A 16235-nucleotide genomic window follows, 5' to 3' on the forward strand; every position below is an offset into this window, starting at 1 on the left:
ATATACATCACTTAATTCTGTAAAATTATTTACACCACAATATTTCACTTAAAACTACAACATTGCATAATTCATGCAGCTATACAAACAGGTAGTCCAACAAACAGATTAGGTTTGCTTTAAAAACAATTAATTGTATGTGTGGATTAGAATTATAAAACAAACAAACTTACTAAAACACACATACACCCCCCCCCCAAAAAGAGAATTCAGACAACACAACTGAGCCACCATCAATTTTTTGGGACTCACAATGGAACTTAAGTTCTATTTACCAGTCTGAAACAACACTAATAACAGCCCAAGAGCTGCATATATTTCTGATGACAACTATTATGACGGTAATGAAACAAAATAAACGGCAAAAAGAACACGAGGACTTGTGGCACCTTAGAGACTAACAAATTTATTTCAGCATAAGCTTTCGTGGGCTACAGCCCACTTCATCAGAGGCATAAAATGGAACATATAGTAAGAAGATTATATATATATACACACACACACGTAAGTTGCCATACAAACTGTGAGAGGCTAATTAGTTAAGATGAGCTATTATCAGCAGGAGAAAAAAAAAAAAAACACTTTTGTAGCGATAATCAAGATGGCCCATTTAGACAGACATCCTTAGGTCTATTTGGACACATGAAAAATAAAAGCCTCCAAAAAGGCACTGCAGTTAATTAAGAGCAAAGTACCAGGGACAACTAAAAAAATATAGCTGATAGTATCTCTCTGTTTCTGTCCATATCAGGATATTAGTAAGAACTCTTTAAAGTCTGATGTACTGTAAACCACACTTTACAAGGCCATAATATATCTTTCCCAAATGGTTAAAATGGCTTGCCCCAAGTTCTAAAGCGGTTACTCTCCCATAGCATAAAGAGCATTTACAAACACTTTGATTTTAAAGAAGGACAAGACCACAAGATACACATCTGATGGGGGTTAAGGAGTGTAACATTTAATTGGGAAAATTAAGATTAAAAAAATGGATACTAGGATTAAGTATGTAAATGGTCAGTGCTCCCCAAACTTTTGAGAGTCATGCCCCCCCCTTACCCCTGTCCGCAACATGGACGAAGTAAGGGGGCTGCAGCTGGGGGTGGGTCTGGGGCCATGGCCAAGGGCCAAGGCTGGGGATGGAGCCACAGCCAGGCTGCCGTGGGGGCCAGCAGCTAGGCCTGCGGCCAGGTGCGGCTCCACTCCCAGCCTTGGCCGGGAATGGAGTCACAGCCTGTGGCTGTGGTGGAGCCAGAAGCAGAGCCGTGCCAAGGCTGGGGACAGGTGCAGGGCTGGGAGCAGGGCTGAACGGTGCTCCCTCCCTAATTCCCTGTAGGGACTGGCCCGGGCCCCACCATGCCCCCAGATGTTCCTTCACACACACACCCCAGAGGTGGGGGAGGGTGGGGTCTGCCCAGTTTGGGGACCTCTAATGTAATTACAGCAGTCTGTTCAATACATGACTAGCAAACCATATTAGAAAAGTCACAATTCTTTTAATCAGTTGAATCAACTGCACTACAAATTGCTTATTCCCATTAGCAAAAAACGTGTCACCTAAGAAAAATGATTTCACCTTACATAGTCTCAGATTTAAAAGCTAAAATTTAGCAAGTAGAACACAATGAAACCAGAAAATGTATTATTCTACATACAAATGTGTTGTGCTGAAGCAGTTCTTGAACCTAAGAAGTAATTCAAGAGACTCAATTTTATTTCTGAAGGCTGCTGCTTATAATAACAACTGCATACCAATTAACACTACACTTCTTTCAAGATTCAGCTGCTTATACTTAAACAGAACTTGTAAGACTATCTGATGACTCCAAATAATATTAAAAGCATGTTTACTAGTAGCAATGTAAGTACTTCACACATGAAGCATGACATCATGAAAGTATGTGACTGTCAACTATTTTGCAACATCTGTTCTACCAAAACATGAAAGCGGAAAAGTAATGACCTTCTTCAGCTGTTCCTCCATTCCTGGCATTAGCATGACACAGGCAACGCTCACTCCAAGGAGCAAGATGAAGGCATAAATCAGCCTAGTTATGGTGGAGTTGTTTCCACTGGGGCAGCAACGGCACAGCAGACATGGGGCACTGCCACATAAGCATGGTATCTGGAGGAAAGATAGATTATAGAGCAGTTTACATTAAACAATTATGAGTTGTTTATTAGGTTATTCAAAGATTTACACAGGATGTGTGGATTTTTAGTGATGGAAAAATCTAGCCCACCTCCTTATCAATGCAAGATAATTCCCCATAGCATGTTACATTGTTTTGTCTAGCCCAGTGAATGTTCCATGAGATTAGGTTTCTACACTAAAACCTACCATTATAAATGTTAAAGTCTGCATCAATGCACAAGGCAGACTACTTCTGTTTTTCAAGGACAATTGTTAATTTTGGGGGTAGAGAGTTCACAGGCTTGGGGTTACTCTGGTGCAGAGGGGGCCTTAAGTGTTGCACTATGGTCAGTTCTTATTTAGCTAAGGAAATCTCTGCCTGTGAAATGTGTTTAACGTTTTGCTGTTCTAGGTTTTTTTTTATCTATATACTCAGACATTTTGAGGAAGGACTGTCATTTTCTACATGCCTGTATATTAAGGTTTAAGGGCTATTCATGTCGATTACTTGGATTTCCGAGCACCTCTGTAATAGAAATAAAATTGTCCAATCCTTCTGTTAAAAATATATTGCTTATTGACAGAGTTTGGCAGCTATTCAAACCAAGACACACCAGGTAATTCCCAATTACTTGATTAACTTGCACAATATAAAAAGGATTTGAAAATCCAAGAGTAAAACAAAAATGGAACACACAAATTAGTTCATATTTAGCAAGTATTTTCAGTTGTACCGTATTCCTTTCTACCATTGCCAATACCTTGAGAAAAAGTGTTATATTTGAGGACAAAATAACTCACTCATTGCTTTAGCACATCTGGATGCAGTTTGCTCTTAAACAGGAAAATGTGTATTATTTCATTGCAAACCTATAACATTCTAAGCAGCGTTCTCCCACCCAAAGATTGCATTAAATGCGGTTGGGACTCCACAAGTGAATGTCAATCAGATTATAATAATTGAAAGGAATATCTAGGAATATGGATCACCCCAAGATATTTTCTTTTTAAATGTAGTTTTCTTCATAATTTAGTTAAAAGGGAATAACATTGTTTTATTCTATGGTAGGTAGTGTGGACAGGTGATTAATATCTAAACTTTGGTGGTCATGTAGTTTTCAGTGGAAATGTTAGGTTACCAATATCAGAATCACTTAATGCTAGTTCAGTGTTTCCTGTGGTCTTGTAGTCACCCCCAATCTTTTTTACCCTCTTCATCTGTATTTGCTGTTCTTTAAAGTTGGAGCAGCCAAGAGCTATCACAGTACTCTACTACAGGAACACCTTTCAAAAAGAGTATAAATAAAGCTACAGAAGGAGCGTTATAGCACTTAGATAGCACAATCCTAGTCCATTTCCCCTCCACTTCCACACATAAAAGGCTCCAATAACCTTTTGCTTCTGCTCTTGATTTTTCCATTAAGATCTACAACTCAAGAGGTGTTTGGGCAGATGGCAATCAACAGACTGGTAACTGTGACAGGGTATGACAAATACTGTCTTAAGCTATAAAGCCACCACTTGGCCCTGGTCTACACTAGGACTTTAGATCGAATTTAGCAGCGTTAAATCGATTTAAACCTGCACCCGTCCACACAATGAAGCCCTTTATTTCGACTTAAAGGGCTCTTAAAATCGATTTCCTTACTCCACCCCTGACAAGTGGATTAGCGCTTAAATCGACCTTGCCGGCTCGAATTTGGGGTACTGTGGACACAATTCGATGGTATTGGCCTCCGGGAGCTATCCCAGAGTGCTCCATTCTGACCGCTCTGGACAGCGCTCTCAACTCAGATGCACTGGCCAGGTAGACAGGAAAAGAACCGCGAACTTTTGAATCTCATTTCCTGTTTGGCCAGCGTGGCAAGCTGCAGGTGACCATGCAGAGCTCATCAGCAGAGGTGACCATGATGGAGTCCCAGAATCGCAAAAGAGCTCCAGCATGGACTGAACGGGAGGTACGGGATCTGATCGCTGTTTGGGGAGAGGAATCCGTGCTATCAGAACTCCGTTCCAGTTTTCGAAATGCCAAAACCTTTCTGAAAATCTCCCAGGGCATGAAGGACAGAGGCCATAACAGGGACCCGAAGCAGTGCCGCGTGAAACTGAAGGAGCTGAGGCAAGCCTACCAGAAAACCAGAGAGGCGAACGGCCGCTCTGGGTCAGAGCCCCAAACATGCCGCTTCTATGATGAGCTGCATGCCATTTTAGGGGGTTCAGCCACCACTACCCCAGCCGTGTTGTTTGACTCCTTCAATGGAGATGGAGGCAATACAGAAGTAGGTTTTGGGGACGAAGAAGATGATGAGGAGGAGGTTGTAGATAGCTCACAGCAAGCAAGCGGAGAAACCGGTTTTCCCGACAGCCAGGAACTGTTTCTCACCCTAGACCTGGAGCCAGTACCCCCCGAACCCACCCAAGGCTGCCTCCTGGACTCAGCAGGCGGAGAAGGGACCTCTGGTGAGTGTACCTTTTAAAATGCTATACATGGTTTAAAAGCAAGCATGTGAAAGGATTACTTTGCCCTGGCATTTGCGGTTCTGCCTTTGCAAAAGGTTTCTGGGGAGGGCAGCCTTATTTCGTCCTTCATGGTAGGACACTTTACCACTCCAGGCCAGCAACACGTACTGGGGAATCACTGTAGAACAAAGCATTGCAGTGTATGTTTGCTGGCATTCAACCAAAATCCGTTCACGCGGTGGGAGGAGGCAAAATGCGACCTTGTAACGAAAGCACATGTGCTATGTATGTAATGTTAACTTTCAAGGTTTACCCTGAAAGAGTGTAGCCACTGTTTTATAAAATGTGTCTTTTTAAATACCGCTGTCCCTTTTTTTTTCTCCACCAGCTGCATGTGTTTCAATGATCACAGGATCTTCTCCTTCCCAGAGGCTAGTGAAGCTTAGAAAGAAAAAAAAACGCACTCGCGATGAAATGTTCTCCGAGCTCATGCTGTCCTCCCACACTGACAGAGCACAGACGAATGCGTGGAGGCAAATAATGTCAGAGTGCAGGAAAGCACAAAATGACCGGGAGGAGAGGTGGAGGGCTGAAGAGAGTAAGTGGCGGGCTGAAGAGAGTAAGTGGCGGGCTGAAGACAGGGCTGAAGCTCAAAGGTGGCGGCAGCGTGATGAGAGGAGGCAGGATTCAATGCTGAGGCTGCTGCAGGACCAAACCAGTATGCTCCAGTGTATGGTTGAGCTGCAGCAAAGGCAGCTGGAGCACAGACTGCCACTGCAGCCCCTCTGTAACCAACCGCCCTCCTCCCCAAGTTCCATAGCCTCCACACCCAGACGCCCAAGAACACGGTGGGGAGGCCTCCGGCCAACCAGCCACTCCCCCACAGAGGATTGCCCAAAAAAAAGAAGGCTGTCATTCAATAAATTTTAAAGTTGTAAACTTTTAAAGTGCTGTGCTTAAAGTGCTGTGTGGCATTTTCCTTCCCTCCTCCACCACCCCTCCTGGGATACCTTGGTAGTCATCCCCCTGTTTGTGTGATGAATGAATAACGAATGCATGACTGTGAAGCAGCAATGACTTTATTGGCTCTGCAAGCAATGATTAAAGGGAGGAGGGGAGGGTGGTTAGCTTACAGGGAAGTAGAGTGAACCAAGGGGCGGGGGGGTTCATCAAGGAGAAACAAACAGAACTTTTACACCGTAGCCTGGCCAGTCATGAAACTGTTTTTCAAAGCTTCTCTGATGCGTACCGCGCCCTCCTGTGCTCTTCTAACCGCCCTGGTGTCTGGCTGCGCGTAACCAGCAGCCAGGCGATTTGCCTCAACCTCCCACCCCGCCATAAACGTCTCCCCCTTACTCTCACAGATATTGTGGAGCACACAGCAAGCAGTAATAACAGTGGGAATATTGGTTTCGCTGAGGTCTAAGCGAGTCAATAAACTGCGCCAGCGCGCCTTTAAACGTCCAAATGCACATTCTACCACCATTCTGCACTTGCTCAGCCTGTAGTTGAACAGCTCCTGACCACTGTCCAGGCTGCCTGTGTACGGCTTCATGAGCCATGGCATTAAGGGGTAGGCTGGGTCCCCAAGGATACATATAGGCATTTCAACATCCCCAACAGTTATTTTCTGGTCTGGGAATAAAGTCCCTTCCTGCAGCTTTTGAAACAGACCAGAGTTCCTGAAGATGCGAGCATCATGCACCTTTCCCGGCCATCCCACGTTGATGTTGGTGAAACGTCCCTTGTGATCCACCAGAGCTTGCAGCACTATTGAAAAGTACCCCTTGCGGTTTATGTACTCGGCGGCTTGGTGCTCCGGTGCCAAGATAGGGATATGGGTTCCATCTATAGCCCCACCACAGTTAGGGAATCCCATTGCAGCAAAGCCATCCACTATGACCTGCACATTTCCCAGGGTCACTACCCTTGATATCAGCAGATCTTTGATTGCGTGGGCTACTTGCATCACAGCAGCCCCCACAGTAGATTTGCCCACTCCAAATTGATTCCCAACTGACCGGTAGCTGTCTGGCGTTGCAAGCTTCCACAGGGCTATCGCCACTCGCTTCTCAACTGTGAGGGCTGCTCTCATCTTGGTATTCATGCGCTTCAGGACAGGGGAAAGCAAGTCACAAAGTTCCATGAAAGTGCCCTTACGCATGCGAAAGTTTCGTAGCCACTGGGAATCGTCCCAGACCTGCAACACTATGCGGTCCCACCAGTCTGTGCTTGTTTCCCGAGCCCAGAATCGGCGTTCCACAGCATGAACCTGCCCCATTAGCACCATGATGCATGCATTGGCAGGGCCCATGCTTTCAGAGAAATCTGTGTCCATGTCCTGATCACTCACGGGACCGCGCTGACGTCGCCTCCTCGCCCGGTATCGCGTTGCCAGGTTCTGGTGCTGCATATACTGCTGAATAATGCGTGTGGTGGTTAATGTGCTCCTAATTGCCAAAGTGAGCTGAGCGGGCTCCATGCTTGCCGTGGTATGGCGTCCGCACAGAAAAAAGGCGCGGAACGATTGTCTGCCGTTGCTCTGACGGAGGGAGGGGCGACTGACGACACGGCTTACAGGGTTGGCTTCAGGGAGCTAAAATCAACAAAGGGGGTGCCTGTACATCAAGGAGTATTTCAGGCAGGACTGCACGGAGGGTTCCAATAAGAAATGGTGCACCTAAGTTATCGTTGTTATTGGAACAAGGAGGTTAGCCTGGCCTCTGATTGATACATGGCTAGATTTACCTCGCTGCACCTTCTCTGTGAGTGACTGCAGTGTGACCTAGAGGAATGAGTCCCCTAGACAGGGGAGGAGGCAAATGAGTACAAAACAAATCTGGTCTATTTCTTGTTTTGACCCACTCCATCTATCTTTTACATCTTTGGCTGGCAGCAGACGGTGCAGAAGGACTGCATGCCATCCACATCTCATGGCTGCTTGGCAGAAGATGGTACAGTACGCCTGCTAGCCATCCCCATCTCTTGCCTGCCTGGCAGAAGATGGTGCAATACGACTGCTAGCAATCCTCATCTCTTGCCTGCCTGGCAGAAGATGGTACAGTACGACTGCTAGCAGTCCGTATCGCCTGCCTGCTCACCATAAGATGGTTCAATAGGACTGACTGCAGGACTAAAGAGAATGACCTGGTCAAGTCACTCCAAATTTAGTCCCTGCGCCCATGTCTGCCCAGGCGCTCCCAGCCGACGCGGCCAGGAGCACCTCGGACACGATGAGGACGACTACCAGTCGTATTGCACCGTCTGCTGCCAGAAGGCAAGGGGTTGCTGCTACTGTGCAGCAAAGCCGTACCGCGTCTGCCAGCACCCAGGAGACATAGGGTGACGGTTACCTGAGCGGGCTCCATGCTTGCTGTGGTATGGCGTCTGCACAGGTAACTCAGGAAAAAAGGCGCGAAATGATTGTCTGCCCTTGCTTTCACGGAGGGAGGGAGGGAACGGGGGCCTGACGACACGTACCCAGAACCACCCGCGACAATGTTTTAGCCCCATCAGAGCGCTCCATTGTGACTGCTCTGGACAGCACTCTCAGATGCCCGATTGTTTGCCATTGCTCTGACGCTGGGAGGGGCGCTTACAGGGTTGGCTTCAGGGAGCTAAAATCAACAAAGGGGGTGGCTTTACATCAAGGAGTATTTCAGGCAGGACTTCACAGAGGGTTCCAATAAGAAATGGTGCACCTAAGTTATTGTCCTTATTGGAGCAAGAAGGTTAGCCTGGCCTCTGATTGATACATGGCTAGATTTACCTCGCTGCACCTTGACTGCAGTGTGATCTAGAAGAATGAGTCCCCTAGACAGGGGAGGGGGGGGAAGCAAATGAGTACAAAACAAATCTGGTCTATTTCTTGTTTTGACCCACTCCATCTATCTTTTACATCTTTGGCTGGCAGCAGACGGACTGCATGCCATCCACATCTCATGACTGCTCGGCAGAAGATGGTACAGCACGACTGCTAGCAGTCCGTATCGCCTGCCCGCTCACCATAAGACGGTTCAATAGGACTGACTGCAGGACTAAAGAGAATGACCTGGTCAAGTCACTCCAAATTTAGTCCCTGTGCCCATGTCTGCCCAGGCGCTCCTGATCGACCTCACAGAGGCGACCAGGAGCACCTCAGACATGACGATGACGGCTACCAGTCGTACTGTACCGTCTGCTGCCACAAGGCAAGGGGTTGCTGCTACTGTGTAGCAATGCCGTACCGCGTCTGCCAGCACCCAGGAGACATAGGGTGACGGTTACCTGAGCGGGCTCCATGCTTGCCATGGTATGGCGTCTGCACAGGTAACTCAGGAAAAAAGGCGCGAAATGATTGTCTGCCCTTGCTTTCACGGGGGGAGGGAGGGAACGGGAGGCTGACGATATGTACCCAGAACCACCCGCGACAATGTTTTAGCCCCATCAGGCATTGGGATCTCAACCCAGAATTCCAATGGGCAGCGGAGACTGCGGGAACTGTGGGATAGCTACCCACAGTGCAACGCTCCGGAAGTCGACGCTTGCCTCGGTACTGTGGAAGCGCTCCGCCGAGTTAATGCACTTAATGCACTTAGAGCATTTACTGTGGGGACACACACACTCGAATTTATAAAACCGATTTCTAAAAAACCGACTTCTATAAATTCGACCTTATTCCGTAGTGTAGACATACCCTTGGTGTTCTAACATTGATCTGAACCTTTCCCTAAACGATGCTCCAAAACCGACTTGTTCTTCAAAACAACACCCATAACCCAGATTATTTTTTCCATATCCCAGAGTCTGCATCTAATCTTTTTCCCAGGATTTTTTGGCTGCTGCTGGGTGGAATCGTGGGCTTGGCAGAGCTTTCTTTCCCTTGTTTTGAGATGGGCGGGGGCTCCGACTGACTGCCCGAGCCCCAGCCACTGCCAGCTCTATGAGGCTGATGTTTCAGTTAAAATGGAGAGCCAGATAATGGACACTTGGATAAATGGAGTTCTACTATATACCAAGAAAACATTGTGTTCAACCAATCCCTATACATATTGTGGCACTGGGAACTAAAGTTCAGCAATTCATTTTAATTGCAGAAAAACACAGATTTTTATGGGGGGGGTTTTAATTGGAGAATTTTGGACTTTCTAATCACAGAAAACTAGGATCCTTTGTCATAAGTCACTCACGCAGTGCTCAAGTGACTGCTGTAGCTTGCTCTTAACTAAGGATGCAAAAGTGTAAAGCAGTAGCATAAATAAAGAATAATTTTCTCCTTGTCCCTCGGTCCTAACGCCTGACTATCACACAGGCGGATGCTTTCATTTTTTTTAAATTCGTGACTTTTGGTCACAACTTCACTCTGAAAAATCATGTCCTGACATCTCATGCTTGCATCCATGGCAGTTACACATGCACATCACAGAACAAGAGATTCCTAGGCACACTACTCATACGTATTACAGTAACCTCAAAGTTATGAGCACCTTAGGAATGGACATTTTCGTAACTCTGAAATGTTCATAACTTTGAACAAAATGTTATGGTTGTTCTTTCAAGACATTTACAACCACACATTAACTTAATACAGCTTTACTATGCAGAAGAAAAATGCTGCTTTCCCTTTTTTAGTAGTTTACATTTAACACAGTACTGTACTGTATTTGCTTTTTTTTGGTGGGGGGGGGCAACTGGGAGGGTGGAGGAGGGTCTCTGCTGCTGCCTGATTGCATACTTCCAAATGAGGTGTGTGGTTGACTGATCAGTTTAACTCTGGTGTCCGTAACTCTTAGGTTCTACTTATTGTTTGTAGCATCATAGTACCTGTGAACCCCAGTCATGAACCAGGCCTGCACCGTGCTAGGTACTGTATAAACAAAATAAAAAGACTGTCCCTACCTCAAAGAGCTTACAAGTTATGTATACGACAAGAGACACTGGATGGATACAGACAAACCAACGGGGGAATACAAGGAAACAGCAAGACAATACTGATCAGCAGGATAGGCACTGGTCTGAGTATACCAGCAGCCTAATCACTGTCAAGTTTTTTGTAGGCACCACGGTAAAGGAGAGTTTTAAGAAGGGATTTGAAGAGGGATAATGAGTTAGTTTTGCAGACGTTTACAGGGAGCTTATCCCAAGCTTGAAAAGTAGCATGGGAGAAAACGTGAAGGTACGTGTTTGAAAATTTAACAAGCAGGCAATGGAGGTTGGCATTATCAGTCAATCAGTGGTGGGAGCTGACCTTTGGAAACTGAGTAAGAGACAGGGAGGGGAGGAATAGGCTGTGAAGGGCCTTGAAAGTGAAGACATGTAATATTATCTTTGTTATAAACACATAATTTGCAACTGCTTCTTAAAGCCACTCTTTGTTTCAGGGAAATATAGCAAAAAGGAATTTTTGGCCAATAGCATTTTTTGGCAAGTAAATGTGTTTGAGCAAATTGAGCAGGCAAAGTATGTGCTTCATGTACTGAATTACTTTCTTCCCAGATATGAGCGTATCAACAGATGAGCTAACTCATTATCATTCGCATCATTTTATGATATGTAGTGAGAATGTCCTAAATTTAGGATTAAAAGAATTTTTGTCCAGGTACATTGCAGAATGAATCATAGCTATTACTGTACAGATCGCTGCTTCAACTGAACTCATCAGTCCCAACTCAATTTAGTCATTGTGGTGGACATGGAGCTGCTCTGTAACAATTTACGTATACTGAATGTTGATCTGGTTATTGGAATGTTTACCATATGACAATATTAGGTTAAATTGTGATTGCAGAGCCATTGGCCATTATCTTTGAAAACTCGTGGCGAACCGGGGAAGTCCCGGATGACTGGAAAAAGGCTAATGTAGTGCCAATCTTTAAAAAAGGGAAGAAGGAGGATCCTGGGAACTACAGGCCAGTCAGCCTCACTTCAGTCCCTGGAAAAATCATGGAGCAGGTCCTCAAAGAATCAATCCTGAAGCACTTGCATGAGAGGAAAGTGATCAGGAACAGCCAGCATGGATTCACCAAGGGAAGGTCATGCCTGACTAATCTAATCGCCTTCTATGATGAGATTACTGGTTCTGTGGATGAAGGGAAAGCAATGGATGTATTGTTTCTTGACTTTAGCAAAGCTTTTGACACGGTCTCCCACAGTATTCTTGTCAGCAAGTTAAGGAAGTATGGGCTGGATGAATGCACTACAAGGTGGGTAGAAAGCTGGCTAGATTGTCGGGCTCAACGGGTAGTGATCAATGGCTCCATGTCTAGTTGGCAGCCGGTATCAAGTGGAGTGCCCCAAGGGTCGGTCCTGGGGCCGGTTTTGTTCAATATCTTCATAAATGATCTGGAGGATGGTGTGGATTGCACTCTCAGCAAATTTGCGGATGATACTAAACTGGGAGGAGTGGTAGATACACTGGAGGGGAGGGATAGGATACAGAAGGACCTAGACAAATTGGAGGATTGGGCCAAAAGAAATCTGATGAGGTTCAATAAGGATAAGTGCAGGGTCCTGCACTTAGGACGGAAGAACCCAATGCACAGCTACAGACTAGGGACCGAATGGCTAGGCAGCAGTTCTGCGGAAAAGGACCTAGGGGTGACAGTGGACGAGAAGCTGGATATGAGTCAGCAGTGTGCCCTTGTTGCCAAGAAGGCCAATGGCATTTTGGGATGTATAAGTAGGGGCATAGCGAGCAGATCGAGGGACGTGATCGTTCCCCTCTATTCGACATTGGTGAGGCCTCATCTGGAGTACTGTGTCCAGTTTTGGGCCCCACACTTCAAGAAGGATGTGGATAAATTGGAGAGAGTCCAGCGAAAGGCAACAAAAATGATTAGGGGTCTGGAACATATGAGTTATGAGGAGAGGCTGAGGGAGCTGGGATTGTTTAGCCTGCAGAAGAGAAGAATGAGGGGGGATTTGATAGCTGTTTTCAACTACCTGAAAGGGGGTTCCAAAGAGGATGGCTCTAGACTGTTCTCAATGGTATCAGATGACAGAACGAGGAGTAATGGTCTCAAGTTACAGTGGGGGAGGTTTAGATTGGATATTAGGAAAAACTTTTTCACTATGAGGGTGGTGAAACACTGGACTGCGTTACCTAGGGAGGTGGTAGAATCTCCTTCCTTAGAGGTTTTTAAGGTCAGGCTTGACAAAGCCCTGGCTGGGATGATTTAACTGGGAATTGGTCCTGCTTTAAGCAGGGGGTTGGACTAGATGACCTTCTGGGGTCCCTTCCAACCCTTATATTCTATGATTCTATGAAATATTGGGATGTTTACTATATGAGTTAAATCAACAGGGCTGTTGCAAAACAAATGGGAAAGCGAAACAATGACTCTCCCTCAGCAAACACAGGGGGTTGTTCCAGGAGAATGGGAGAGCCATTGGCCAGACAACAGAACTGACCTCCCACTCAGGCCCACCAAACTGGTTTTGGACAGCAGGGACAAAAAGCCAAGGAACTAAGAGACCAAAGAACTCTGGATGGATAAAAAGTGATTCTTTAAGGAGGGAGGCAACTGTTCAGGAGCCGTTCAGAGGAACAAAAACAAACATCCAAGACCTGCTGAAGTATCTGAAGAAGTTAAATTTGCATGGACCCACTCAGGATGGTATGGCGTTAAGTAACAGACATGTACGCACACTGCTTACTGTTTTAAAAGTCTTTTCTTCTTGTTATGCTTTGTTTCTACAGTTAAGATTGAACAATATGTTGGTTTAAAAGGCTGTCTGGTCAACCTATTCACATACTCAGGCCTTGTCTACACTACTGCGGAAAGTTCACCTAAGTTACGTTACTCCAGCTACGTGAATAACGTAGCTGGAGTTGTCGTAGCTTAGGTCAACTTACTGCAGTGTCTACACCACACTGCGTCAAAGGGAGACGTTCTCCCGTCGACTCCACTGTAACAACAAGATTAAGCTGAGTACCAGAGTAGACCAGAGAACGCTCTGTGGTCAATTCAGTGGGTCTTCACTAGACCCACTAAATCAACCCCCGCTGCATCGATCACAGCAGTGTCAATCCCATTAAGTGTAGACATGATCTTAGACATGCTGGGTCAGCAAGCTGATTCACAAGGTACAAAAAGAAAAGGAGTACTTGTGGCACCTTAGAGACTAACCAATTTATTTGAGCATAAGCTTTCGTGAGCTACAGCTCACTTCATCGGATGCAAGACTTGGTCTAAAAGTGGGCAAAATTTGCGATTCCACTACAGGAGAGGAAAAAGCAGGAAGCAACACATCAAAACATCTCAGAAACCAGAGAGCTAACCCTGTAACTTTAACAAGACATCATGCACTGCATGCGCTCCAAGCATTTAGTTACTCAGCATTTTGATGAAGAAAGCAAGGCAGCAGTGAAGAACAGAAGCAAGTTTGTTTGGGCTTTTGCAGGGAGGGGGAAGAAAAGAGAGCTTAAGCAATAGCAAGTCAATTTAAAAAACAAAACAAAACATGTATATGTACATATACCTATCCAGAGGGCTGCAAGCTGACTCTGGAAGTGACTCTGTACAAAGCAGTGCTCAGATTATTTTCAGAGAGTGCACATGGGTCACTTTCTATATACACTTATCTAGATATCCAGGCCTTGTTAGAGCTAGAATTTAGAGGTTAGAAAGGCTAAGTCTGCACTATGAAAATAAGTTATGTTTGCAAATGTGAATTAACGCATGCTTTATGTAAGTAACACCATTAGCAGCTAACAGTCTTTTTAAAAACAGTGTTACCCAATGGTTAAGCAAGACCAGGTAGCATATTTTTAAACGTGACTATGTCTAATCATGTCACCATCTCTAAACTGGTTAACACGTGAATTAACATATTTTCTAACACTTCATTTTTCTACTGCACACACTTAAAAAGGATCTCTGTGCCTCATTAGAAATAAATATACATAATATATTTACATCTACATCAGCAAGACAGCTTACATTTATTAATTTAACAATTCTAAGAAATTAGAAAATTAAAGTTTCTACATTGTTAACTAATCCTGAATAAGGGAGACCCACTGGTGATTTTTGCATGATAGTGCGCTGCGCACGCAAGCAGGAGTGAGATGACCAATGGCAGATCCGTTAATTGTAAATGGGTTTTACTAAACAACAACAAATGTGCTACAAGAACTTCATTACAGTTACTGTATTTCCTGCACTTCACTTTCACTAGATTTCTACACTTAGCACATAAGATATTTAATTTTTTTCAAAAGACAGAATGAAATGGAATACTGTACATCACTTTTTCAGTTTTAAACCAACGGTATTTCATTCAAAACACAGTGTAAAAAATTTTTAAATGCACCTAAGTTAATCAGGACACTAAGTCCCACTGATTTACAAATAGTTACCCAAAAGCTCCAAAACCACTCTTGTTCCTATTCTACCTATTTGAACATCAAGTAAATTGTAGTGGTACATAGAATAATGACTCCCAAGATAATTAGCAAGCCGGTGATAATCTTGAGAAAAAAAACAAACACAGAGGAGTTGGTAATAGTTAAAAACTCAGTGGGAAAATACATTAAGTCTTAAGAAGAGTTGTTTTTAAGTAGCATATTTTGGAGTAATCAGGACTAATTTCCAGCACCTAACAATGCTCGGTGTGATAGTGACATCATTGTAGACTGTGCTGCAGTAACCAAAGTGTCTTGGTGAGAGAGAAGATGCTACAGAGGATGCAGCTGCTGCTAAGTGAGCCATGAGGAAAGAACTAGACATGTCTAATTTCAATAAGATGGAGGTAGCATTTTTGCAGGGTACCCACAGTAAAGGTGAAACTCAATACTGGTCTCAGTTACATTTCACTATTTTTGCAGATCTGAAGAAACACCAGCACATTTTCCTGCGCAGTAAATATTCCCATCTCCTGACGAGCGGCATCACCGGCCAGGGCAGCTTGGCTGAGCCCCAAGCCAACGGGACCAGCGTGTGGCCTACCTGACAAGCCGAGTTAAGCCGTTTCCCTGTGTGGAGGACGGCAGCGAGGGAGACGACCCAGAGTAAGGAGGAGGCTTTAAGAGTAAGCGGAACGGCGGGTCAGGGAGCGAGGCCCTGCAGCCAGACGCGGCTCCGCTGGGGCCGTACCGCCGCTTTCGAGAATTAAATCCCGCCTGGGCAAAGCCCCGGCAGAGGCCCCGTGGGGACAACGGGGCGTGAGCTCCGGGACAGAACTGGACGCCCCCGCAGGCCTGCGCGGAGCCCGGGGATTGCCGGGGCCCAGACACCGCGCTCTCCCCGCCCCGCAGTCAGGGCCCATCCCGCCCCCACGTTACCCAGCTCGCCATGGAGCACAGGCCCAGGACGCCCCCCATCTCCCGGGCGGGCGGCGGACTCCGGCGCCTTAAAGATGGAGGCGGCTCCCGAGTCCCGCAGCTTCTTCCTCAGTCAGGTTCTTGTTTACCCCTAACACAAGGGGCTTCCGGCCTCTGACGTTAAAACATTCGTCATTTCCGGAAGGCGTCACCCACTAAAACGAGCGGCGCCGCGGATGTCGAAATCTCACTGCGCAGGCGTTGAGGGGGCAGCGCGTGCAGAGCTGGAAGAGGCGCCCCAATTGGGTGGGGCGGGCTTCAGAGTAGAACTAACCTCAGCGAGGGGCGGAGTTTTGTGCAGGGGCGGGGCTTCAAAGCCAGCTACAGCGAGGGGCGGGG

The 16235-nt window shown here is 45.9% G+C and overlaps 2 protein-coding genes across 3 annotated transcripts in view; one reads left to right on the forward strand and one right to left on the reverse strand.

Annotated features, from left to right (window-relative positions):
* The window catches only part of SERINC1 (serine incorporator 1), a 31219-nt gene extending 15195 nt beyond the window's left edge, over window positions 1-16024 (reverse strand). Inside the window, exons 1-2 of one of the 2 annotated variants that reach the window (XM_048844663.2) lie at window positions 15858-16024; window positions 1964-2125 (exon numbers count right to left, since the gene is read on the reverse strand). In XM_048844663.2, the coding sequence (XP_048700620.2) occupies window positions 1964-2125; window positions 15858-15896 (201 nt within the window). In that variant the 5' untranslated portion in view covers window positions 15897-16024. Of the gene's footprint in view, window positions 1-1963; window positions 2126-15522; window positions 15542-15857 lie in introns of those variants that run through there. The other variant, XM_075126672.1, reaches the window with a different exon arrangement.
* LOC142071556 (uncharacterized) lies at window positions 3752-5579 on the forward strand. The gene is made up of 2 exons (XM_075126673.1): window positions 3752-4594; window positions 4983-5579. The coding sequence occupies exons 1-2, from the start codon at window positions 4015-4017 to the stop codon at window positions 5522-5524; spliced, it is 1122 nt and encodes a 373-aa protein (XP_074982774.1). The 5' UTR covers window positions 3752-4014; the 3' UTR covers window positions 5525-5579.
* Window positions 16025-16235: the final 211 nt, after the last annotated feature.

Source organism: Caretta caretta, chromosome 3 (assembly GCF_965140235.1).
Source record: "Caretta caretta isolate rCarCar2 chromosome 3, rCarCar1.hap1, whole genome shotgun sequence".
Taxonomy (NCBI): Eukaryota; Metazoa; Chordata; order Testudines; family Cheloniidae; genus Caretta; species Caretta caretta.